The following is a 26,055-nucleotide window of genomic DNA, read 5'->3' as shown; positions in this document are numbered from 1 at the left end:
CAGATAGTGGAGAGGTGGGATGGGCGATTGGTGGCTGCTGCGAGCGGGATATTTTCCGTGGCGTTTTTTTGCGGGTGATTGGTGGGTGCTGCAAGGTCCGTTGGCTATTGGCTGCTGTGGCAATTGGGCGGGCGATTGGTGCTTGCTCTTGGCAAGCGTGCAGACGATTGGTAGCTTTGCCGATGTGTGTGCGATTTGCTGTTGCGTTGCCCAAAAAAAGCTCAAGTCTGGGCAATCTCCCCCCATTTTCTCACTTTGGAGTCCGGAAAAAAGAGGGGGTGTCTTTTACATGGGGGCGTCTTATACACAAAAAAGTACGGTAGCTCAGAGGTGGAGCACTTGGCTTTGCGTACAAGATTTAATCTCTGGTATCTCCAGGCAGCGCTGAGAAAAGCTCCTGTCTGAACCCCGGAGAGCCACTGTCAGACTATGCAAATAACACTGAGCTCGATGACCAATGGTCTGACTCCTTTGCAGGTTGCTTTGCTTTCATTTTTGTTTTTATTTCCCCTCCTCTTCTTTTCCACAATCTTCATTTTCCATTTTCCTCCGCAATCAGGAGTACCAGAAACTACCCTTTAAAGCAGCGGTTCTCAACCTGCGGGTCCCCAAATGTTGTTGGACTACAACTCCCATCATCCCTGACTGCTGGTCATGCTGGCTAGGAATGATGGGAGTTGTAGTCCAACAACATCTGGGGACCCACAGATCGAGAAAGGCTGCTTTAAAGTAAGAAAAGGAAAACACACCTGATGGCCTCCAACTTAGATGGCTTAAAAAGAGGGTTAGGCAAATTCGTGGAGGACCAGGCTATCTGCGGCTACTAACCATGGTGGCTGTGTTCGCCCTTCACTGTCTAAGGCATCATGCCTCTGAATACCAGTTTCTGGGAATTGCAGCTGGACAGAGGGCTTATGCACTCAGGTCGTGCTTGCAGACTTCTCATAGGCCTCTAGTTGGCCACTGTGAGAACAGGAGGGTGGACTAGATGAGCCGTTGGCCTGATCCAACAGTCTCTTCTTAAGTTCTTCCGTTCAGTATCCAGCCAGGTCATGTGTGCAAAAAATAGATGTGCTGGGGTAGAATGTGCATGCGTTGGTGACAAGGACATATAAAATGTGTTGTGTTAGTGAAAAGCACTTTGCAAAATTGGCCAAATCTGTAGAGAAAAATTAGGAGAAATTTATATATATATATATATATATATATATATATATATATATATATGTGTGTGTGTGTGTGTGTGTGTGTGTGTGTGTAAATATATATATATATATATATATGCTTTCGTAGATTTTCACGGGTACAGGAATGCAGGTTTTGGTGTCTTCGGGTGTCTTCCCGTGTAAGAGTCGGGGTGTCTGTGCGACGTTTCGACGAGGTCTCACTCGTCATCTTCAGGCTGGTGCTTTCGGCTTCTTGTTACTGGAACAGAGCAGAGTCTGGTGTTTGAGTTCCTATAAATACTGTTGAGGGGTGTGGTGTATAGCCTCCAACGTTCTGGGCAAAGAGGAAGTTCCTAGATTAGTGTGCCTTTTCTTCTTTTGTTCCTTAATTACTTGAGGGATATCTTGAGTGATTTCATGAGTGATATTCTGAATACCACTGGGTGGGTCATTAAGTGTAGATTAGTTGCTAAAGCTTTTGTGTCTTGACCTCTTGAGCTTGTGAAGAGTTTTTCTGAGAAGATGGCTGTGCTGCATTTAGTTGTGCTCTGGCTTGGCTTCGTGTATAGGGGCGAGCTGTGGTTCTGTGCCTTGTGCCAGCCAGATCTGTGTAGGGATTCCAACACATGAAAGAAACAGGACACGAAATTAATTTTGCAGATTCCAAATTGCTCTTTAACATGGAACATCACCACAAGAGAATAATCATGGAAGCCATCGAGATAGAGAAACACCCTCACAACATGAACAAGCGTGACGACACGTCCCGCCTGCCAGACATCTGGAAATTAGCCCTCCCCACAAAAACCGACACCAGAACCAGAGGCACACAGAACGCCGTCACCAATCAACCACACCAGACCCAAAACCAGACCCTCTCCACAGACATATTACAGACTCCATCCAGTAGCCAAACTATAGTGGCACCTCCGGATGCTGCACCCCCCTGCAATCCCTACACAGATCTGGCTGGCACAAGGCACAGAACCACAGCTCGCCCCTATACACGAAGCCAAGCCAGAGCACAACTAAATGCAGCACAGCCATCTTCTCAGAAAAACTCTTCACAAGCTCAAGAGGTCAAGACACAAAAGCTTTAGCAACTAATCTACACTTAATGACCCACCCAGTGGTATTCAGAATATCACTCATGAAATCACTCAAGATATCCCTCAAGTAATTAAGGAACAAAAGAAGAAAAGGCACACTAATCTAGGAACTTCCTCTTTGCCCAGAACGTTGGAGGCTATACACCACACCCCTCAACAGTATTTATAGGAACTCAAACACCAGACTCTGCTCTGTTCCAGTAACAAGAAGCCGAAAGCACCAGCCTGAAGATGACGAGTGAGACCTCGTCGAAACGTCGCACAGACACCCCGACTCTTACACGGGAAGACACCCGAAGACACCAAAACCTGCATATATATATATATATATATATATATATATATATATATATATTTGCTTTCGTAGATATATATATACAGTGGTACCTCGGGTTTTATATACTCTTCAGGTTACATACGCTTCAGGTTACAGATTCTGCTAACCCAGAAATATTGCTTCAGGTTAAGAACTTTGCTTCAGGATGAGAACAGAAATTGTGCTCCAGCGGCGCAGCAGCAGCAGGAGGCCCCATTAGCTAAAGTGGTGCTTCAGGTTAAGAACAGTTTCAGGTTAAGTACGGACCTCTGGAACGAATTAAGTACTTAACCCAAGGTACCACTGTATGCTAATTGCTGAGGAAACATTGAGAACTGATTTTAAGAATGGAAAAATGAGAAACTGAGAAAATCAGAATTGGCATTTCCATCCATCCCTAGTTGCAGAAGGGGCTATGCAATTATTGAGTGGAGCTTCACATTTTAACTAAGAACAGGAATCTTCCATCCAAGGTATCACAGCCTCACTCATTCTGGCGTGTACACATCAGATAAGATTTCTTCCTTAGTAACCGCCCTGGAAGATTATTCCATGACTGGGGCACCTCCAGAGTCGGTCCTCATGCAGGTACCTGAAGAAAGGTCTCCGTTGAAGATTTTACCATATTGGCAGACACAGATGGAGAAAAGTGATTTTCTAAGTATCCTGCTCTCATGCCTCCAACTATATTAAGCCCATAGCAGCATCTGCTAGATCTTCATGCTGAACTAATGCCAAGTCCCACTGAGGATGGTTGCATCTTGTCTGATGCCAAGTTCTTTGCACAATCTGCTTCCTAGCATCACACCTAAAAACATTCAGGACTCCCCCCCCCCCAGGTTCTTATAATTTTGCATCATCTCTGTGCCTGTAAAGAACAACCACACACACCAATTATTTCTCAACTATTTAAAATGCAGCGTGAGGTCTTCATCTTCTAGCCGTTGTTGTTTCTGCAGGTTATTATTAAGTTTACCACTTCTTAAGTAGCCTAAGAAACCTGCTTGAAATATCACTGAAAGCCTTTGGCTCCCCCCAGTGCCCAAGTCATTACTACATATGTGGCCAGAACGTACCTGATAATTCTGTTTCCCAGTGGAGTCTCCCATCAAGAACTGTCTTTGGCAAAAACTGTCGCTATAGATAGTGCCGTACTGATCTATTGGCCTTCTGACAGGGCAGGCTCTGACTTCGTCTGCAACGCTTTCATTTTATCTTTACCAGTGGGAAAATGTAGAAATGGGAAGCTTGCCATAACTGAATCATGAAGCTTACTGGGCGTTTGAAAAGGGCTGCATTATGTTATTTGATGCACACTTCGACAGGCAACTCTGAGCCACCCAAATTTGGTTGTTTCTGTGTCGTTAGTGGGAAGAAGGGGCCACAGCTAGGGAGACAGGGTGAAAGTCGAATCCTTGTTCTCTCTCTAGCACAATGGATCTCAGCTAGCAGGATTGAGAAATATCGCTCCCTCAGAACTCAGAAAGCTCTCACCAGGCAGCATAGAGAAAGCTAGAGTAGATGGTTGAACCTTATGGGGAGCAAGTGAGAGTTGGTTTGTCACAGGTGGATTACAGGGTATAAATGTAAATCTATTTGGGGTACATTTTATTGGTGGGTTAGCAACAACAACGAGTGCAAACATAACAAATACAAAGAAAACCATAAAAAGCATCGTAGCCTGGAAAAACGAATGTGCAAAGCCACTGCACAGCAAATGACCAGCTCATTTAAAACTATACAGAACCTTTATCCTCAATAATGATGGAACTCACAGGTGGAGAAGACTTTTCTTTTTCTATCTCTTTTATTATTGGTAAAGGGAATGTCGGCATTGCCCTGTTTTGTCCATCCAAGAACAGGATAAGGTGGAGGCTCCCAGCTATGTTCATTTGAAACAAAAATGTCATTTGAATTTTGTAATCAAGCTCACCGCTGCAGTTTCCTTTTATGCTCTTTCTGCAGGAATGAATGCTTTACAGCTACAGAATTTGGCAACTCTAGCAGCCGCCGCTGCCGCCGCCCAAACCTCAGCTACCACCACCAATGCAAATCCTCTCTCCACAACAACCGGTGCCCTTGGCGCACTCACGAGTCCAGGTATGACCAAATGTGTGTATTGGGGGGGGGTCCTCTGTTGTTTTTTCCTAGCTCCCATTTCTTCAGAAACTCTGAGACAGGTGTCAAAATAAGTCACCGCCACATATTGAATGCGGATTGGTGAATGTGCCACAGGCTTGATCAGGTGTTGTTGGTTTTTTTTAAAAAAAAAAAATTAAAAGGTTTTCTCAGGCTTACATGCCACCATAAATATAATGTCAGATAGCATTTTCGCAAGCATGAGTCCACTTCTTAAATGTTATTCTCGTGCTATGTACACATGACTTTATTCTGCCAGTCAAGTGGTAACTAAAATGCAACCTGGCGATTACTTGAAATTTTCAAAGCAGGATTCAGAATGCAAGTCCAATGCAAATGTCCAATGTAAACAAGCAGAGCTTTGCTTGTTTATTCAGACCCACAATTCCCAGTCTGTTAAGGAACCACATGTCTTTCTTTTGCTAGAACTGCTTTTGCAATGGTCTCCTTTTACTTGTGTTTTGATGTGTTGTCTTTCCCCCTTCTGATTTCTTATTTTCCTTTACTTCATCCTTGATACATCTCCCTGAAAAGATTTCTTTGGAAGGGAAACAGGGTTGTGGTTGCTGAAGTTGGACCAAACGCTTTGAAGAAATTTGGCACAAATCTGCGCTAGGGCTGTCTGCAATGGCTAATATTTATCGAGGGATTTCACAGAGTAGAGTTCGGTTCTGTGGTGTCTGGTGCTTAAATAGACCAGTAGGTCACCGCAGAACAGTGCTCCTAGGGCAGCTGTTAACCCTGCTGTCAAGTTTTAAAGGACTCGATTCTAGATTATAAGGGCATCACACAATATATAACATACGAATATCTTGCACTTAGCAAATATTGACTTCTAAAAATATTAGGAATGGGGAGAAACCTCCCTAATTTTCACTTCTCAAGTCCATAAATGAACTGAAACACAGCTGCTTTTCAAAATTCACACTTTTTGTAGTGCAGGTTTTCAAGATAAAAATGTACAATTTGCATATATTGGTGAAAATAGCATTCAAAGTGCATTGTCTTTAAGGAACATCACCTGCAAGAATGTGTATATCCGGTAAAAGTAGGCGGAAAGCGTGTGTGTTAGGATAAATTGTGAACTAAAATGCTGACAAGCTTGTGAGTACTTGTTTATATATAAAAAATGCAAACTGCTGCAGAAATGTGAATTGAACTGGACGTTAGAAAAATCGAATATTGAGAAAAACAAAAAATGAGCAATTAATCCATTCCTAAGAGATATTAATTTTGTATTATTTATTTGTTTATTGGGTGATGGGGGGGGTATAATGTGGATTTTTGTTTTACAGGTACTATGTGTTAATGTTTGACCACCACCAGAGTATTTGCAGCCACTGTATGGAGGCACCATTTGCATGGTTCACGTACCTACAGCTAGGTATGAGAGCCAGTGTGGTGTAGTGGTTAAGAGTGGTGGACTCGTAATCTGGTGAACTGGGTTCGCTTCCCCGCTCCTCCACATGCAGCTGCTGGGTGACCTTGGGCCAGTCACACTTCTCTGAAGTCTCTCAGCCTCACTCACCTCACAGAGTGTTTGTTGTGGGGGAGGAAGGGAAAGGAGAATGTTAGCCGCTTTGAGACTCCTTCGGGTAGCGATAAAGCAGGATATCAAATCCAAACTCTTCTTCTTCTTCTTCTACCTTAGTTCCCATGGTGGCGACAACCCTTTTCAGACCACAGCTGTCATGAGAATTGGGTTAACCATGTAAATGTTGCCCGCATAGAGGTGCAGGTACATAGAAATGGCCATTCCACACAGCCTCAGCTGGGCTCTTGGGGCCACTGAAGACATGGAGTATATTTTCCTTGGAGCAAGAGGTGCATTTGCAATGATTCACGGCTGGTGCTCTTCCTGTCCTACCTTATTGCTATGGTGCAGTTCCAACTCAGTTGTGAAATTTTATTATTTGTAGCAGCTGCACATGATGCTCCTTCCCCCCCCCCCCGCCATGTGAATATCTGCTGCCACTGCCGCTGTAGTTCTTTCACACTGACAAGACAAAAGGATTCTGACTCAGGTTGGGGGGTTTTTTGGTAGGAAATCCATTCTAGCCACTTCCCTCCAACTCAGCTGACAACCTTCCTCCTTATCTCTCGCCTCCAGAGCTGGACAAACGCTTGGTGACCAGCAGGGCTTGGAATCTGCAGTTTTCAAATGCCTGATTCTGAAACTCTCCTTACCTTGATTTGTCACCTAGATCTGTAGCCGCTTCCTGGCTGGCATCTCATAATTTTGTGGGTGTCCGGTGAAGTTGAAAATGTAAAAAGGGTTTATTTTGGACCTTGCTTGGTACTGCACATTTCTTATGTACTGCTGAGAGGATGAGAGGGAAATGAAAGATGATGGTACTCAGGGAATGAAACTAGTTGGTGATGTTTCGGGTAAAACAAGCAGAAACGCACAAGGAATTTTAGGGGAGAGAGAAAGGAAAGCAACCAAAAGAACTTTGTTATGTAATAATTTTGATTCATACTAGAGATCTTGCAACAGCTAGATAGAGTTAATGTGCTGGAGTGGGGAAACCTGGTTTCAAGTACAGTGGTACCTCGAGTTACATACACTTCAGGTTACAAACGCTTCAGGTTACAGACTCTGCTAACCCAGAAATATTGCTTCAGGTCAAGAACTTTGCTTCAGGATGAGAACAGAAATTGTGCTCTGGTGGCGCGGCGGCAGCAGGAGGCCCCATTAGCTAAAGTGGTGCTTCAGTTTAAGAACAGTTTCAGGTTAAGAACGGACCTCCGGAACGAATTAAGTACTTAACCCGAGGTACCACTGTATCAGCCACTCGCTGGATGACTTTGGGATATCCAGCGTACCTTGCAAAGTTGTTGTAGAACAGTATGGCAGTGACTTCATCATGATGTTAGTGGTCACCACATCATGTGGACATAAGTTTCACAGTTCAACTGTTGGTCCTCAATCCCCCAGCATTCAGCTTCACTGGATGACACAGGGGAGAGGCAGAGAAACACCCACATCATCATCATCATCGTCATCATCATCATCATATATTTATACTCCACCCATCTGGCTGGGTTTCCCCAGCCACTCTGGGCATTCTTCCAACAAAATCTTAAAAATACATTAAAACATCAGTCATTAAAAACTTCCCTTAACAGGGCTGCCTTCAGATGTTTTCTAAAAGTCAGATAGTTGTTTATTTCCTTGACATCTGATGGGAGGGCAATCCACAGGGCAGGTGCCACTACCGAGAAGGCCCTCTGCCTGGTTCCCTGTAACCTCACTTCTCGTAGGGAGGGAACGCCAGAAGGCCCTCAGAGCTGGACCTCAGTGTCCGGGCTGAAAGATGGGGGTGGAGACGCTCCTTCAGGTATACTGAGCCGAGGCCGTTTAGGGGTTTAAAGGTCAGAACCAACACTTTGAATTGTGCCCAGAAACGTACTGAGAGCCAATGTAGGTCTTTCAAGACTGATGTTATGTGGTCTCGGCGGCCGCTCCCAGTCACCAGTCTGGCTGCCGCATTCTGAATTAGTTGTAGTTTCCATGTCACCTTCAAAGGTAGCCCCACATAGACCGCATTACAGCAGTCCAAGCGGGAGATAACCAGAGCATGCACCACTCTTGAGAGACAGTCTGTGGGCAGGTAGGGTCTCAGCCTGTGTACCAGATGGAGCTGTTAGACAGCTGCCCTGGACACAGAATTGACCTGCACCTCCACAGACAGCTGCACACCTGGTCCTTCAGGGGCACAGTTACCCCATTCAGGACCAGGGCGTCCTCCACACCTGTCCCCCAAAACAGTACTTCTGTCTTGTCAGGATTCAACTTCAATCCGTTAGCCACCATCCATCCTCCAACCGCCTCCAGACACTCACACAGGACCTTCACCACCTTCACTGGTTCCAATTTGAAAGAGAGGTAGAGCTGGGTATCATGCCTACTTTTGCCACACCATACCCATCATGTCCACACCCCTGTCCTCACCTTACCCATCATCATCATAAGAATGTAAGAGGAGCAGTACTTTGTCAGACCAAAGACCCATCGACCTCAACGGGCTGTTTCCCACAGTGGCCCAACGATTCCAATGGGAAGTGTATAAGCAGGACATAAACACAACACTCTCTTGCTTGCGTTTCCTAGCAACCAGTATTCAGAGGCCTGTGGCCTCTGATCCTGGAGTTTACATATAGCTATCATAACTAGTAGTCACTGACAGCCTTATCCTTTCTGAATTTGTCTAATCCCCTTTTAAAGCCCTCATAAAACAGTCCAATTATTATTACCACCGAAGCAGTGATAATGTGGCAAGTTTTTGTTACGGGGCAGTCCACCCATCGCTTAACATTTGCCCCTGGTTCCAGAAGTCTGTCAGTGTATGAGTGACACCTGTCCAATCTGCTTGTTGACGATGTGCAAAACGCTTTTTTTAAAAATGGGCATGCTTTTTGTTTTAAAAAGTGGCCAAACGGTCTTAGCCTTTTGCACCATCTCAAAGCCGCGGGCCCCAGACAATAGACGTGTTTATTTTCATCAAGTCTCACTTATAATAACAACCTCTGATACATTCAGAGCAACTCCCAAATCCTTACGCCATTATGAAATTCAGAAGCTGCTGTTCTGGCTAATTTAGCATTCTTTCCCTTAATGTGAAAATTGTATACAAGAGAAGCACCAGCTCCATTGACTTTAATGAAGCTGCCATGCACTAAGCATTATATAACTTGGAAATGCTTTGGAAATGTGTTTAATGGCTGGAGAATGGTCTTAGAGAGTCGTTGTAAATTTATATAGAAGCCTTGAGGTTGTTAGCGGTCGTCCATCAGCTATCAAATTAGAGACTGAAAGAGCTCTGGCACTGAAAACAGTGCCCTGTGATAGGGTATTTCTGAACATAGGAATAACTGTGCTGGATTCAACCACTGGTCTGTGTAGCCCACGAATCTTTTTCCTAGAGTGGCTAGCCAGAAATCTCTAAGGAAGCTCATGATCAGGGCATGTTGTTGTGTGGCATTCTCCCCATTCAGGATCCCAGCCACGCCATTCCATTTTCCCACTCCCAACAGTCCATCAACATTTCATGCCCCCTGAGCATGCTCATTCCTCAGGCTGTTTTTGTGGTTCCCCTCCCCTTAGCTTCCTCTCCTTATTGTCCTGCGTTATCTTTATTTTTACATCCGTAAATCTCGGAGTTCCCTCAGCCCATTAATACGTCCCTCTTGTGCATGGACTTCTGGCCACTTACCTCTGTCCATTGTTTATCTATTTCATCTCTCGTTTCACAAGAGGAGGAAGGGGGGCACACAATAATTACTATTTATTACATTTATATTCCACCTTTGTCTCCAAGGATCTCAGGGTGACGCACATGGTTCTCCCCCATCTCAGTTAACCTCTACAAAATCCCTGTACGGTAGGTTAATCTGGGAGGCAGTGACTAGCCCAAAGTCACACAGTGAGGTTCATGGCTGAGTGGGGATTTGAACCCTAGTCTGCCAGGTCCTAGTCCGACTCTCTAACCACTACACCACACCGGCTCTCAAATCAAACAATATTCATGAAGTTGGCCAATGGTCTCCCATCCAAACATTGGACAGGCCTAGATCTGCTTAGCTTCAAGTAAGGCTATGAGCTCCTGTACCTTCAGACTATACCTTAGTCAGTTAACTATTAATAAGGCCTAAAATGAGCAAAACATGGAATGTTTGAATGTAACACATAGCCAGGCTCTAAGATGACGAGGATTGCAGAAAGATAGGTTGTTTTAAGAGTCGTTGCTGCCAAGATGGGGCAAGGATGTCTCTCCATCACATGCAATGAGAGAGTAGCCCAGGCCCCAGCAACAATTCTGGGGTTTATTGCTTTGGTTGGTTTTCTTTTAACTATTTATTTTGTGTTTTTATCCTGTAAGTTTATCTTGTGAACCACCTTGATGAAGGGTGGTATATAAATTTCAATACTACTACTAATAATAACAGTGATAATGATAATGATAATGATAATGATAATGATAATGATAATAATAGTGTTCAGAGCCAACCATGCTGCAAGAAGTAAGATTCTTCACCTACACGTCCCTGTATGCTCAGCAGAGCTCTGATCCAAAAGGTTGCCCTCTGATTTGACTATAGAGATCTCAGAGAGATAGCATAGGGACTCAATAGCAGCCCTTTATGAATCCTGCTATCAAACAGAAACATCAGTTTAATAGCATTGTTCCTCCTTGCAAACTCTACAACTAACCCAGAAACAACCCTTGTTAAGATGTTCTTTGATTTCAACTTTCTTATCTGGCTCTACATTTTCCACTCCATTAAATACTTTGTAAACCTGAATAAAAGCTTTTCCTGGTTCTTCTCCGCTCCGTGGAATATGCATTTAGTTCTCTAAAGCCTCATGTGCCATTTCTAAAGCATCTACATTAAAACCTGGACTATAATGGAACATTTATATTTGCCTTTCAGTGATGGTAAGGAAGGGGCCGCGCCCCGCATTTATTTATTTATTTGTTTGTTTGTTTTTGTTTTCCTTCCCGTCGCAAGAGGTATTGGGGGGTGGGGTTTAGTATTGAACTATTTTAATTGAACAGCCGATTGCTTTGCACCTAGAGACCATCTCTCGTTTTATTACAACAAAAGTGGCAGTACACTTGAGGGGAAAGCCATTTCTTGGCTGGCTAATTTAATGATATAAAATTGTGATGAATGAGGCTATAAGATCGGCATGTACAGGTTTATAGGATTTGCAGGTTTAGGTAGCCTTGAGGAAGCGGCATGAGGTTTTGGGCTTGGGTCTCTTATTTGGACTTCAGACTGAGCATCCAGCTTTGCTTCTGACCTCCAGGATTTCAGGCAAGGATCTGACCTTGGAGATTCCAAGCACTGACCCCTAAATTTCTAAAGTAACACTGGAGCTCACCCACCCACTCTGGTAGGAATGTAAGAAGGCGCTGATTTCTGATCCTTCCCATATTCGTCACACGCAGCACTGCTTCTGTTCCACTGCAGTACGGCTCCCAACAAAAAATAAATAAATGGTGTCATTTGTCTTGCCGTGGCAGAATTTTATATAATTAACTATGCTATCATTATGTCACTCCACACTGTCCCATTTCAGAGCAAAGGCCATTCATTTCAATGCAAAGGAAATGCAGTGCAAAATTGCAGATTGAAACCAACAACAATACTGGCGATATTTGCTGGAATGATTAACGCAAGGCATAAATAAGTGAACTTCAGCCATTTCTGCTCCTGTTTCCCTCTGAATTGTCCAACATGTACACATACAGAGAGAGAGATACCCCTAATTCAGCAGGGCTCTTCAGTAGAACAGTCTCCCTCGGGAGGTGGTGGACTCTCCTTCCTTGGAGGTTTTAAGCAGAGGTTGGATGGCCATCTGTCAGGGATGCTTTAGCTGAGATTCCTGCATCCTCCTTCCAACTTTATGATTCTGTGAAGCATCAGGCTGCCCACTGCAGCCTTTGAGCCCCGCATTTCCTGCAGGTGATTAGAGATATCCCAGTGTTGGGCTTGTATACCCACAGACCTTTGTGGTTGTTGTTTAGTCATTTATTTGTGTCCAACTCTTCGTGACCCCATGGACCAGAGCGCGCCAGGCACTCCTGTCTTCCACTGCCTCCCGCAGTTTGGTCAAACTCATGCTGGTAGCTTCGAGAACACTGTCCAACCATCTTGTCCTCTGTCATCCCCTTCTCCTTGTGCCCTCCATCTTTCCCAACATCAGGGTTTTTTCCAGGGAGTCTTCTTTTCTCATGAGGTGGCCAAAGTATTGGAGCCTCAGCTTCAGGATCTGTCCTTCCAGTGAGCACTCAGGGCTGATTTCCTTCAGAATGGAGAGGTTTGATATTCTTGCAGTCCATGGGACTCTCAAGAGTCTCCTCCAGCACCATAATTCAAAAGCACTGTTTCTTGGCGATCAGCCTTCTTTATGGTCCAGCTCTCACTTCCATACATCACTACTGCGAAAACCATAGCTTTAGCTATACGGACCTTTGTTGGCAAGACCTTTACCTCCCTTTTAAGTACCTCATCAGCTTGGCAACCATTCTTCTAAACTTCCTACAAGATTGATAAAAGCAGTTTCCTCCTGTTTTGCTACAATTAATTCACTTGATCTCCCAGATAAATGTAGATGATTGTCTCTGGCATTCTTGACCAGTCCGCCTGCTGAAAAATCTATTTGCACAGAATCTCTCTTCTTCTCCCTCGGGATGCAGTTAAATGATTTATGGGTTATTCATTATGTTATCCATCGCACAAAAGGTTGCCTTTGTTAGGTAAAAGCATTCAAGTTTAGAACACAATTGTTTGAAATGCAGCCCATTTTTATAGAAAGTTTAGGAAGCTTCAGCAGAGAAGCATCACAAAACGTCTGTGCCCAACATTCTTTAAAAGCTTTTTCTTTATTTGTTCACTTCGGCACAATGTGTGTCTCTCCAATAGGCAGTTCAAGCCTGCCACGGTGACATTTTGTTATAGGCCAGTACACCCACTGTGCTATCTATGATTCGCTTCCAAAAATTATCTAAAAATAACTGTACCTGTATGACAGTTTTCCAAATGAATCAATGTAGATGGCTCATCTTGGGAGATGGCTGTTTTCAAAATCCTGCATCTTATTCCTCTAAAAATCCACAAAATATTTTGTAAGTATCACGTTGACATTTGTTTTATTGCACTTGGTGATATAAATATATCCAGAAAACGTGAGTAGAGTCGCCTAATTCAAGCTGGTTCTGAAAGGGCGTGAAAAGAAGTAAAATTAGGTTTTCGGGATTTTTTTTGTCCTGCTCAACTTTTCTGAGTGCTGTGTGATGCAGAAGATTCACAACCCAGAAGGATATTCCAGCAGTTTCAAAGTAGCATTTCCCCTTTTCTCTTGTTCTATTTTAAATTCTAAATCCCATTTAATTTTCACTTTCAATTCCTCCCTCTCCTTTGTATCTGTTACCCTGTGGAATGGGTGCAGAACTGCTGGTCCTTGGGAAAGTGCAGCCCTCTAGGTCTTTCTCGGTATCTTTGGCACCTGCCCAGGTCAGGCCACTTGGCTGAAATGTGTCCTTGAAGTATAAGAAGGGATTTCTTGTCCCTGGATGGAAATCTGCAGGTCTGTAGAAACCTCTGGCTTTTGTGTGGCTGGAAGGCAGCCTCCTGTACAAAGTCACATCCCTTGTTGTGCCTTCTTGTGTCTCTGGCCCCACCCCACGCGGCCCCTGGAAGGTTGCGCCTCTCAGGTGGGAAAAAGGCCTCCTCTGCTGCAGGGGAAAACACGCAGGAACATTCACATGCAGCTACTGCAAACTATGCAACACTTACCACACACCTCACTTGTCATGTCTAGTTTGGCCCTAGCCCTTCTTCCTTCTTCTCTTCTTTGGCGATCACTCGTAGCTGAGTAAGATTGTCTTCCATAAACACGGTTTTAACAATGAGTCCGTAAGTGACTGTGGAGGCCAATTCTGGATCTACACATCCTTCCACAGTGCATAGCTGTCAACTTACAGATTTGAAAATAAGGGACCAGCAGCCTTGAAAATAAGGGACCAGCAGCCAAAATAAGGGACCTGCAGCCTCACCTGTTCCAGGCACTCCAGTCTTCCTGTCCTCCTGCAGTCTGGTCAAACTCATGCTGGGTAGCTTCAAGAACACTGTCCAACCAACTTTGTAACCAGAGGTTCAACTGAATAGAATCTGAATCACATGCACCACAAGGCCTATGCAGCCTCAACTTAAGATGGCTCCCCGGCCTGGCTTTGCACGCAAAGTTTGCAGCAGCACATGCAACAAAATGGCGTCCAGCATTCAAAAAACCCCTCAGCTTGCATTAACTAGCCACACACAAGGGATGCAAGCTCCACCCTCAGTCGTTCTTAGACTTCTTATCGGGTGAGCAACACAGCCAAGCAACACAGTTGGAGCCTCCCTCCTCCCTGGCCAGCAGAGAGGGAGGGAGAGGAGCTGCTTCCTTTGAAATTTAAGGGACATCATTTAAGGGACATCCATCAATAAGGGATAGCAGTGGGACATGGCGCTGGAATAAGGGACTGTCCCTTCAAATAAGGGACACTTGACAGCTATGCAACAGTGGGGACATTGGTTTCCGGGCAGGAGCTCATCACGGTGTGGATTTGCCAAGCATGCCTTCCTCTTAGCACATTTCTCCCTTGCATCCTGAGTTCGAGTGTCTTCAAAGCCCATGACACCTTTGGTAAAGGCTGTTCTCCAACTGAAGCACTCGCAGGCCAGTGTTTCCCAATTGTTGGTGCTTATACTACATTTTTTTTAGATTTGCCTTGAGACAGTCTTTCAACCTCTTTTGTTGACCACCAGCATTACACTTTCCATTTTTAAGTTTGGAATAGAGTAGTTGCTTTGGAAGACGATCATCAGGCATCCGCACAACATGACCAGTCCAATGAAGTTGATGTTGAAGAATCATTGCTTCAACACTGGTGACCTTTGCTCCTTCCAGTACACTGATATTAGTTCGCCTGTCTTCCCAAGTGATGTGTAAGATTTTTCAGAGACACCGTTGATGGAATCTTTCAAGGAGTTGGAGATGGCGTTTATAGCCCTTATTATTAAGCTGACTAAGCAGTCAAAATGCCCATCATTATGATGGCCACAGTATGTGAAGAAGTGTGGCTTGGGTGTTCCAAGCACCCTTGAATGGCAGCCTTGACCTTGATTTTACATGGGAGACAGCGGTAGGGTGCAAGGACACTGGTTCCCAGTGTTTCCATCTATTGAGATTTGAGGCTGTTCGTAACTGCACTGCCCCACCCTGCGTTCTATCTGCTGGCCACACTGATATATTTTTTAACAACAGGTGTGTTTTGTCCTTTAAATATCTACAGGAGAGGCTAGGGTGGATCAGATGAACACAACATACAGTAGAATAGAACCTTTCCACCATTTGCAATAGTGTGTGTGTTAGAGAGAAGAGGTTGGGGTAGGGTTGCCATACATAGCTGGTATTCAGCCATCTTAGACAGCGTCCGGATAGAAATTGCTGAAATTCAGACATGCCAGAAGTATATATTTTTGTGAATTTCTTTAAAAAAATAGTTTTAAATCTCTTCTTCTTTTTTTATTTGAGAAAAAAGCTCAACAACTTTGCCAAAACCTGCTCAACAACTTATGCCCGGATTTTCACTTTTCTAAATATGGCAACCCTAGGTTGGGCTATTCTCTCTGGCATGAGAATAGGGATGCTACCGACATACTCCCTTCCTGCCAAACTATTTGCCAGTGAAATGTTGGAAAGTACTGCAGTCTCTATGCTACAGTGGCGCCCGGGGGGGGGGGCAGTCTATGGATCTAGAAGCGCTAAGATGATTCATACTCTGGGCCCAACCCACACGCATCTAAGATCCATATCTGCACTCACACAGACACACAGGACCCAGAGGAAGACTATTTCGACATTCTGCACGTACAAACCAGCACACAGCTATATTGCTGCCTTGTTTGGGTTATTTGCTGCCACGGCGTTATCAAGCGCTGCTGTCAGCTATGCCGCGCACAGGGTAGACATGCTACCTTGTACACCACAGCGATTTATGAGAAGCACTGACCAGGAGCAGGCTGTGAGTTCTAAGCCATCAGAATTAATTTGAAGCTTAATAAAACTCCACACCTGAAGGAGCTTTAATATTAAGTGGCTCGTTGCAACCACAAGCACCAGGTCTCGCAGTTCGCTCAAAAGCGCCGGCACATATTTTTTTTTGTGGGCCTAGATGTTTTGTGGCATATTAAGGGACGTCTAATCCATCAAAGGCTAATTAACTGAGTTCTTGGAAAGGTGCTGTAATGTAATAGGGGCATTAGTTATGTGCAGCAAGCCAGCTCTCAACCGGAGGGAGTCTACCCGATAAGGTTAGCAAACACTTTTCTTACTTTATGTAGACTGTCCCCAAGACAAATGTAAGTGAAGGAAGCACTTTTTCATTTAATGTGCAAGCTGACACAGGGAACCAATTTACATCAGAATGCAGCTTGATCTTTAGAAATAAAAAAAAAAATAGACTATCAGAGAAGTTCGTTATATCAGCCACTGTTACTCATTACAAAGCTAATCTTCAGGTGAGGTAAGAAGTGACCTGCCTGGTTACTGGCAATTTGGGGGCAATGGGACGCTGATCTTGGACATTTTCTTCTGTCCCTGTTTTTATTTCAGCATTTGGGAGTCCGCTGCAGTTGTCTTCCAACCACAAAGGGCTCCTTTACCTGCCCGTATCCCCCAAACTGACAAATACCTGCCTGGAAGATGAAATGAGAGTGAGGACCTTTCTAGCAGACGGTCAGTTTTTTTTAAGCAGTTTTCACCCATTTGCTATGCAAAGTCCAGAGGCCTTCCCCTCCATGTTGTGCTTCTGTCACAGGGATACATAACCATGAAAGTCCCACGCAGCGCACGCATACTCCTTTTACACACTGCAGCTGCTGTAAGTATATCCCTGGGGGGCAGAGAGAGCCATAGCTCTGTGTCAGAGCCAATGCCTCGACCACAGAAGTCCACAGGTTCAATCCCCCCCCCAATCTCTAAGTAGGGATGGGAAAGACCTGGGGCGTCTCTAGGGGTTGGGTAGGTTGGCCCCCTCCAAGCAAAAAACAAGAAAGTCTTCACCTGCTGGCAGAAGGACAGCAAGGGGGGAGCCAGTCTGGGTTCTCTAAAGAGGGAGTTCCAAAGTTGTCTGAGAGGAGCCACCACCGAGAAGGCCCTCACCCCCACCAAGCGTGCCTGTGAGAGTGGCAGGACCCGAGGGGAGGGCCTCTCCCAAAGATCTCAGAACCCAAGCAGGTTCCTATGAGGGAATAGGGTGTTTCAGTTAGCTTGGACCCAAGCCCTGTAGGGCTTTGTAGGTGATAACAAGTACTTTGAACTGTGCCCAGAAACAGCCAGCGGAACTGTTGTAGCAACAAAGTTGTTTCCTGGCATGTAGGACACCTGAATGAATCCTTTCTGAATACACTCTCTTGCACGATGTAACGTAATCTGCAAGTATTTGGTTCTGCAAGTATTTGGTTCTTTGCTTGCAACTCTCTGAGCTCAGCCAAGCCAAACAGGATCTGTTATCTTGATACACCTGTATAGGACATTTCATAGAAACCCTAACAGTTGTATTCCCCCTATAACCAACCCTGGTCAGCAATCTGGCTGCAGTTCTTTGAGCCAGGTAAAGTTTCTGAGCACTTGTCAAAGCGTAGAACATGTTACAAGTAATCCAAATGGGGTATAACTAAGGCGTGTGTCACTAGGCAAATCAGACATCTCAAGGAATGGGTGTAGCCGGCGCAGCAGCTTTAACAAATGCTTGCAAATTTTGCCCGTTGTAGTCTGTCTTACAGAACCTTTGAGAACTAAGTTGGAACCAAACAGCAGGAGCTGTGGACTGTCGACATGAAAAGACTGTTTCCTGCAGGCTTTCTGCAAGCACATGTCTAGCCGCTGCTGGAAACAGGATGAGGGTCCCTTGCTTGATTTCTCCATGGCTCTTTTAGTGCAACATTCCAGAAAGCTTGCTGGAAAGAAAGCTTTCCATTTTATCACTGCCTAGTGAAAGATCAAAAGGAGGGGCGAATCATTTTTGATTCTTAGGCATGCTGTTAGTGCAAGCTATGGGCCATTTATAAAATCAAACGGACATTCTAGTCAGTATGCTTTCCCCCCAGCTGAATTTAATAGATGCAGTCTTTCACAACATGCAGTAATGCAGTTTGAATGAAGTAAATATTCTGGTTGGCTGGAGATAGATTTCTGCAAAGGGCAGGTAGCTTAATGCCAGTCACTCATGTTCAATAGCTGGATTGATGTGCTCTTTTGAATCACCACCCAGGTTTACCTTCAGCAAAGGGATTAAATCCACCCCCCTCCACATTTTCAGTCGTATGAAAGAAGTTTTTGAAAAACACATAACCTTCCAGGAATCAACTAAAATCTCAGAAGTGTGGTTATTATCACATGGAATAATTGGAGCTCATGGGGTTTTGGACCCTCACGGCGCAATCCTAAACATGTCTATTCCGAGTAAGCCTCTCTGAATTCAACAAGGCAGTGACAGTGAGACCATGGCTCTCCCAATGTTGGTTCTAGCTCCCATCAGACTTGACCATTGACCATGCTGAGGGTATCCGATGGAAGCTGGAATCCAACAATATCTGGAGGGCAGCAAGTTTCTCAGCCTTGCAATAGGGCTTACTCCCTTTTAAGTGGGTGTAGGATTGCAGGCATAGGACGCGGGTGGCGCTGTGGATTAAACCACAGAGCCTACGACTTGCCGATCAGAAGGTTGGTGGTTTGAATCCCCACGACGGGGTGAGTTCCCGTTGCTCGGTCCCTGCTCCTGCCAACCTAGTAGTTCGAAAGCACGTCAAAGTGCAAGTAGATAAATAGGTACCGCTCCAGCGGGAAGGTAAACGGCATTTCCGTGTGCTGCTCTGGTTCCCCAGAAGTGGCTTAGTCATGCTGGCCACATGACCCGGAAGCTGTACGCCGGCTCCCTCGGCCAATAAAGCGAGATGAGCGCCGCGACCCCAGAGTCGGTCATGACTGGACCTAATGGTCAGGGGTCCCTTTACCTTTACCTTTAGGATTGCAGGCAGCCTCAGTTCACTGGACTTATACGGGGGGGAGGGGGGAGAGAGATTAAATTCCTTAGCGATTAAATTCCTTGCACAATTCCCCATCTTCAGGCAGTTGGTTAAAGCTAACGTGATCCTTGAATGGCACTGGAGCCCAAAGCTGTACACCCAGGAAGGACCTCTGATTAAAATGGGATTTACTTTATCCCCATGTGTAGTGTATGTGGGAATTGCAGCACAAACCTAGTTGCGCAGGGGAAATCCAATTTTTCAAAGCAAAATAGTCTTTGTAGGTCTAAACTAAGAGAGATAGTAGTATTTCTCCTCTAAGAGTTTGTCCAACCTTTTAGGGCTAAACTAGACATGGTATGGATGATCAGTAATCTGATCTCCCAATGTGTTCTTATTTGCCTGTGCTTCCATGGGGTGAAGACCCATGGAACCCATGGAATCACAGCCTTGAAGGTGCAAGAAGGGGTTTAACTCATTCACCAACATTATTTATCCAGTGGAAATCTCACCACAAAGTTGCTATAGATCACGATGCAGAAAACGAATAGATACCTAAATTGCCAGTTGCCTTCTAAGAGGCAGAATATTGTGCTATTTAATTATTATTGCATGGTGTGTGTTTTTTACAAAAGGAAGAATGGAATACATTTCAATCATAGCTCTCACTTTGAGGGTTCGATTTGTTTCTGGGCTGTATCACTAGAGACAGCATGTGCAGAGGGTGGGGTATCAATAATGAAATGTTCCACCATAGCAAATAAAGATCCCTGCAGACAGAAGGCTAGTGTCTCAGGGAGAAGGGATATAACCTAGCAATTACATCTGCAGTTGCCCACATGCACTTTCATTGAGCATACCCAGGGAATGTCATCATGATTCATTCATTGCTTCAAGAATACTTCCCTTTTGCAATCTATTAATGTTCAGGGGATAACATTCCCAGCAAAAAAACAGAGAAAAGAATCAATTTGCTGTGACCAAGACAAAGAGCTGCCAAAGTATAACTCCTGAAGGCAAAACCCCTGGATGTGTGAATGTTATACATTTCATCTTCTGTAACAATTAGGCTAACCAACAATGGGGCAGCAACATCAAGAAAAGCTGCCTGGAAGCATTATGCTGTCAGTACATCAAATTTTCTAGGAATCCAGGGACAACTTCCAGCTGTTTATTAAGCACTGCTGTGAGATTATTCATTTCAGAACAACAAGAGTTTGAGTGTCTGCTTGATTCACCGTGGTGAGAGTTCTGGAAGACATCAATTTGTAATTTCCCCCCACTTTCAGTATCAAATAGATTTTCACTAGCTGTTAATGAATATGGTGTTAGTTAATGAAAGCATCGCTTGCCATGTCAGCTAGGGCTGGGCGATGCCTGGTTTTCAACAGCGTGATACATCACCAGCTAAACATTGCTATCTACCGATATATCACAATGTCTGAAATAAGGATGGAGCTATGTAGAGGCATTGGCTGGCTTCACAGTTTTCCCTGTATCATGATTTTTGCCAGTGCCCGTTCTGATTTGTTGCCCAGATTGGTGGGGTATAAATAATAAATAATTTAAAATAAAATAAAATGGCAGAGTTAGCAGGGGCTGCAGGAATCGAGAGAAGCATTATCTGGCTTCACGGAATTTCCCACACTGTGATTTTTGCATAGCATGCATACACACACACACATACATCATGATTTGCTATATATTGTCAGGTCAAAAAATATGAAACCGATATCACAATATGGATTTCAAACCGGTTTTGGATGATAAATCACCCAGCCCTAATGCCAACATCATCGTAAGCGCCTCCTGCTATATGTGCGTCTTATGAAAAGGAATAACTCCACTCATAATTTCATGTGCACTAAAGGTGTAGTCAACAGACCCTATTCAACCACCTTAGAAGTTCTTCATCATACTTGCAACCTGCCTCATTGTGTTTTGAGCAATATGTCAGCTACTAATGCAGTCAACTGGACATAACCATTTTATCTTATTTATTTTAGCCATCAATTTGATTTTAATTAATTTTTATAATGAAATGTTTTTAGAATGTTGTACTATTTTATTGTTGTTAGCCGCCCTGAGCCCGGCTTCGGCTGGGGAGGGTGGGATATAAATAAAGTTTTTTATTATTATCTAAGAAGTGGAGGGGCAAATAGTTATGCTCCCAGCCCAGGCAATGATTTCAGCATCCAATTTGCGGAACCAAATTCTTCATGCATATATATAGTACCGGCTGAGTGGGAAATCTGGCCTCCTTCCCACTGATTCGGTGCGGTATGAGAACAGTGTGCTAACATCAGACATCAGGAAGAACTTTCTGACAGTAAGAGCTGTTTGACAGTGGAATGGTCTTCCCTGGGAGGTGGCAAGGTTTTTAAGCAGAGGTTGGGTGGCCGTCTGCCATGAATGCTTTAGTTGAGATTCCTCAGTTGCAATTGACCCGCGGGGTCGCTTTCACTATGCATTCATTCCTGGAAATGGCCACAACGGATGCATGATGTAAAAGGCAAGAACAATGGGTTCAAGGGACATTTAGGATGCAACCGCATAGCCAGAAGATACCTAACACCCTGGCCCAACTGATGTTGGAGCACTAAATTGGGAGGGCTAAAGGGAAAGGGGATGCCAAGGAAGGACCAGGAGTCAACTTGGACCCAAAAGGTCCCTGGACACACATACACACTTTCATACTGGAGAGGAATCTAGGCCTGCTCCTGAGAATATGAAAATCTTGTCCTGTCCATTCTCCTTTTTTCAAATTGGTTCCACTTGGAACCAATGTCCTGCAAAAGGACAGAAGAACACAAGAGTGGTCTTTCTTCCGGCTCTCAATTTCACTCTTGAAAAGGGCGACTGAACCATTTTCAGTTTTTACTCCACGCACCTCAGGGCTGCAGCCTTACATTGTGCTGATGTGCATGTTTACTCAGAAGTATGTCTGGTTGTATCCATTGCTTCCAGAAAATATGTGCAAGGGAGATCTTACTGTTGAACTCTCTTATTGCTCCAAGGGAGTTCAAATTTCCCAACAAATTCCTAGAGCATGTGTTTCCTTAAAGGAAGCCACTCAACATCTACACTAGGGAAACAATACAGTGGTACCTCTAGTTGTGGACACGATCTGTTCCAGGGTGCTGTTCGCACCCCGAAAATTCTGCAACTAGAGCGGCGCTTCTGCGCAAGCACGGAGCACGATAGAGTGCTTCTGTGCATGTGCAAAGCACGCAGAATGCTTCAGTGCATGCACAAAGTGTGCAGAACTCTTCTGCGCATGTGTGCATGGTGAAACCTGGAAATATTCACTTCTGGGTTTGCCGCGTTCGCAACCCGAAAATCCGCAACATGAAGTGAACGCTACAAGAGGTATGACTGTATTCTGCTTACGTCCGGTCTCCTCCGTTATACTCCAGAGTTGCACAGTATGTATTTATATAAAAACAACAGTCTATTCAAGTAAACCCAAGTGGAATTAAAAAGCTGTTTTATTAATTTGTTCACTAATTCAATTTTTATCCCACCCTTTCCCCCCAAGGAGCCCTCTTCCCATTTGGCTGGCATCAAATTGTGGTTGGTCTAATGATAGGATAGATTGTTACAACAGATCATCATGACTCTGCGTCTTTGACTGCTCTCTTTTCCCCCATCTTGGCGTTGGCTTGAATGGGACACACACGACCATGAATTCAGTTTATTTATTTATTTATTTATTTATTTATTTATTTATTTATTATTTTAAAGTCCATTTGTCCTAGAAAGTGGTGTCATGGGACTTGATCCTAGGTTTCAGCCTACTACTTTTTAAAAAAAAAAACAATAACATAAGTTATCAAAGCAAGTACTAGAGGGTGTCTGATTCCTTACATTTGCAGCCGGAATTCTGTGGTTTATCACTGTGAGAGTGCATGGAACTTAATGGTTCTTTGTGGGTGAATAACTGGGAGCTCCATTTCCCTCTCTCTCTCTTTTGCCTCCTTTAGTGGCTGCATCAACAGCAAATTCCACAGCTGGAGCGGCCATGAATTCCTTGACTTCTCTGGGGACTCTCCAAGGATTGGCGGGAGCCACTGTTGGATTGAATAATATTAATGCACTAGCAGGTACCGTAAACAGTGAGTATTTATTGCTGTGGTGGACACTCCAGCAATTTCCCTGTAATCACCGTAGGAACACTTGACCGTTTATAATACAGTGAATGTTACTACGAAAAATACATGGGGTGAAATCGACAAACTTCTGTTCTGGGTATCCGCAGTGACTTGGCCTGAACGGGTCTTGCCTCGTTGAAGGACCGCAATGCCATTGCTAACATTTCCTCACAACATTGTGTTTCTCTTGCAGGGTGTGAACATAGTTAGGTTTGTGTTTGGGTAGCTAGCATTGATTCTCAAGGCCACATTCATCTTCAGGTTCATAAGAGCCAGATGCCGTTTGCATTTGAAAGAGAACAGAATAGCAGAGAGGCTCCTGTTGCTGCTGCTATTGCCAGTAGTAGCTGCTGCTTGTAGCAGCAGCAGCAGCACACAATTACAGTGGGCTGTTGCTAAGCCCAAGAGGTGTAGAGTGTGCCCCCCATTAATAGTGGTAGTTTCATTTCTGGCTTCCAGAAGACAGTTGCATAAGGCATTGCATATTACCTGCAGCAGCCCAAGAGACAGTCTGATGTGGGCAAAGCTCAGTTGGGTCAGAACTGGCAAATTTCGTGTGCAACTCATTTCAAGCAGACTCTTCCACCATCCCTAGCCATTATCTAGGGAAGCAGCCCTGTACATGGTTTTGTTTGTTGGCAATAGGAGTGCTATCTGTGCATGCACTGGCGCTCAGCTTATATCATGAATGGGGGACATGTGGTCCTCCCAATTCCATCACCCCAGACCATTGGGTGTGTTAGCTGGGGCTGATAAGAATCCAGTAATATCTGAAGGGCCCCCACTTCTCCACCCCTGGTCTATATGATCCCCAATACTGATGTCCATGTGGACCACAATCCCAGTGTCTCTAAGGATGTAGGCTTAAGCTTAGTAAGTCATACTCAGAGTATGCCCATTGAAATCCATTGACAAGTCAGTCAGAGAATCGTAGAACTGGAAGGGGCCCTGAGGGTCATCTAGTCCAACCCCCTGCAATGCAGGAATCTCAATGAGGTCATCCCATGACAGGTGGCCACCCAACCTCTGTTTGACAACCTCCAAGGAAGGAGAGGCCACCATCTCTCATGGGAATCTGTTCAACTGTTGAACAGCTCTTAACGTGAGAAAGTTATTTCTGATCTCGGAATCTCCTTTTCTTGTATTAATTAGATCACTGATTAAAAGAACAGGGTTGTGTATTTGGATAGCTCAGTTGGTTAGAGCACAGTTCTGATAACGCCAAGGTTGCAGGTTCGATCCTCATATGAGACGGCTGCATATTCTTGCATTGCAGGGAGTTGAACTTGATCAGCCTTTCTCAAACTGTGGGTCCCCAGATGTTGTTGAACTACAACTCCCATCACCCCTAGCTAGCAAGGCCAGAGCTCGGGGATGATGGGAGTTGTAGTCCAGCAACATCTGGGGACCCACAGGTTGAGAACTGCTGGACTAGATGATCCTCAGGGTCCCTCCCAACTCTACACTTCTATGATTTATTGGTGTCAGATCAGTCTCACACATTACTGTAACCTAAATACCACAGCCTTGCACACTTTACCACTAACACTGGAATATAGATGCCAGAGTTGTTCTCTTGTTTGTGCTGGGCAAGTTAACAGCAGTTCTCCCATTATCAAGGAAACAGGGTGCCCAGTTTCAGATATGGGGGTCTAGTACAGGGTCCTTGACCTATCTGAAAACCCTAATCCAGCTGTCCCTAACTTGGTGTCCTTCAGATGCTTACGGCTACAGCTTGGGATAATGTGAGCTGTAGACCAAAACATCTGTGTGGGGACACTAAGTTATGGGAGGCTGCCCCCTTCCGTAATCTGCTGCCCTGTCAGTGTCCAGCCTCCTCTCTGACTAGGCACCGTACAGCAAAGAATTGGTATTTCCTTGGAAATGCATTCCAAGGGCTTAGCGGCGCTAGTTCATAGCAGCATCTTCGCGAAATCTGTTTCTAGGGTCTTAAGAGATTAGCTGGTTTACTCGGCGTGAGGTTTCGTAGGAAGGAGTCTATTTTGGAGATAGGCAGCTGGCAGCCTTGGCATTCGGCGCAGCCTCCTGAGCCCCATCAGACCTCGTGTAGCCCTCCCTTTCTCTCGTTCACAAGCCAAGGCACGGGCAAACGCAGGAGAGAACAAGTGAGGTGTGCAACTGGCAGAGCCTCTTTGGCTGCTCAGTTAAGGAATCTCAGCTTCTCGGCTGGCACGGGAGCCTGACTACAAAGAGTGTAGTTGGCGTTGCAGGCCCATTTGTGTCAGTTCAGAATACCTGTTAAGAATTATTTGATGATCAGTAGTAGCCTGTTCGATCAGAATCACAAAGTGGACTAATAGGTAGTATATGTAGATGTGAACAGGGGGCTACTAGAGGTCTGCATTTCTTAAAAAGAGAAATGCCTCTTACTTGTATTCATTGCTGTCAGTGGATTTTTGTTGTACTTATGTTTAACAAATGTCTGAGTCTCGTGTTTTCTTTCCCGTAATTGGGGCATATTTTGTGTTCCTGTTATCTTTCTGTTTTCACCTTGCTTACTTGGTTTTTCGCCCTTCTCGGGGAGCTCAGTCCACACACACACACACACACACACACACACACACCCCTAC

At 44.7% G+C, this 26,055-nt stretch overlaps 1 protein-coding gene and 1 long non-coding RNA gene across 31 annotated transcripts in view; one reads left to right on the top strand and one right to left on the bottom strand.

The window, feature by feature from the left end:
• The window catches only part of CELF2 (CUGBP Elav-like family member 2), a 543,470-nt gene that overhangs the window by 505,588 nt on the left and 11,827 nt on the right, over positions 1-26,055 (top strand). For 10 of the 29 annotated variants that reach the window (XM_082238982.1, XM_082238990.1, XM_082238994.1 and 7 more), the window contains 2 exons: positions 4,557-4,691; positions 23,297-23,416. In XM_082238982.1, coding sequence (XP_082095108.1) covers positions 4,557-4,691; positions 23,297-23,416 — 255 coding nt within the window. Of the gene's footprint in view, positions 1-4,556; positions 4,692-16,899; positions 17,023-23,296; positions 23,429-26,055 lie in introns of all 29 variants that reach the window. The other 19 variants (XM_082238980.1, XM_082238992.1, XM_082238978.1 and 16 more) reach the window with 3 other exon arrangements.
• LOC309541506 lies at positions 4,867-10,681 on the bottom strand. 2 transcript variants are annotated; one of them, XR_014223771.1, is made up of 2 exons: positions 8,686-10,681; positions 4,867-7,680 (listed from the first exon to the last, which is right to left on the bottom strand). It is a non-coding gene; the product is annotated as an uncharacterized lncRNA (long non-coding RNA). The 2 variants fall into 2 exon arrangements; XR_014223772.1 differs by having other exon boundaries at positions 8,691-10,681.

Source organism: Podarcis vaucheri, assembly GCF_965113315.1.
Source record: "Podarcis vaucheri genome assembly, chromosome: 10".
In the NCBI taxonomy this organism is placed as follows: Eukaryota; Metazoa; Chordata; class Lepidosauria; order Squamata; family Lacertidae; genus Podarcis; species Podarcis vaucheri.
This window is presented reverse-complemented; position numbering and strand designations above follow the sequence as displayed.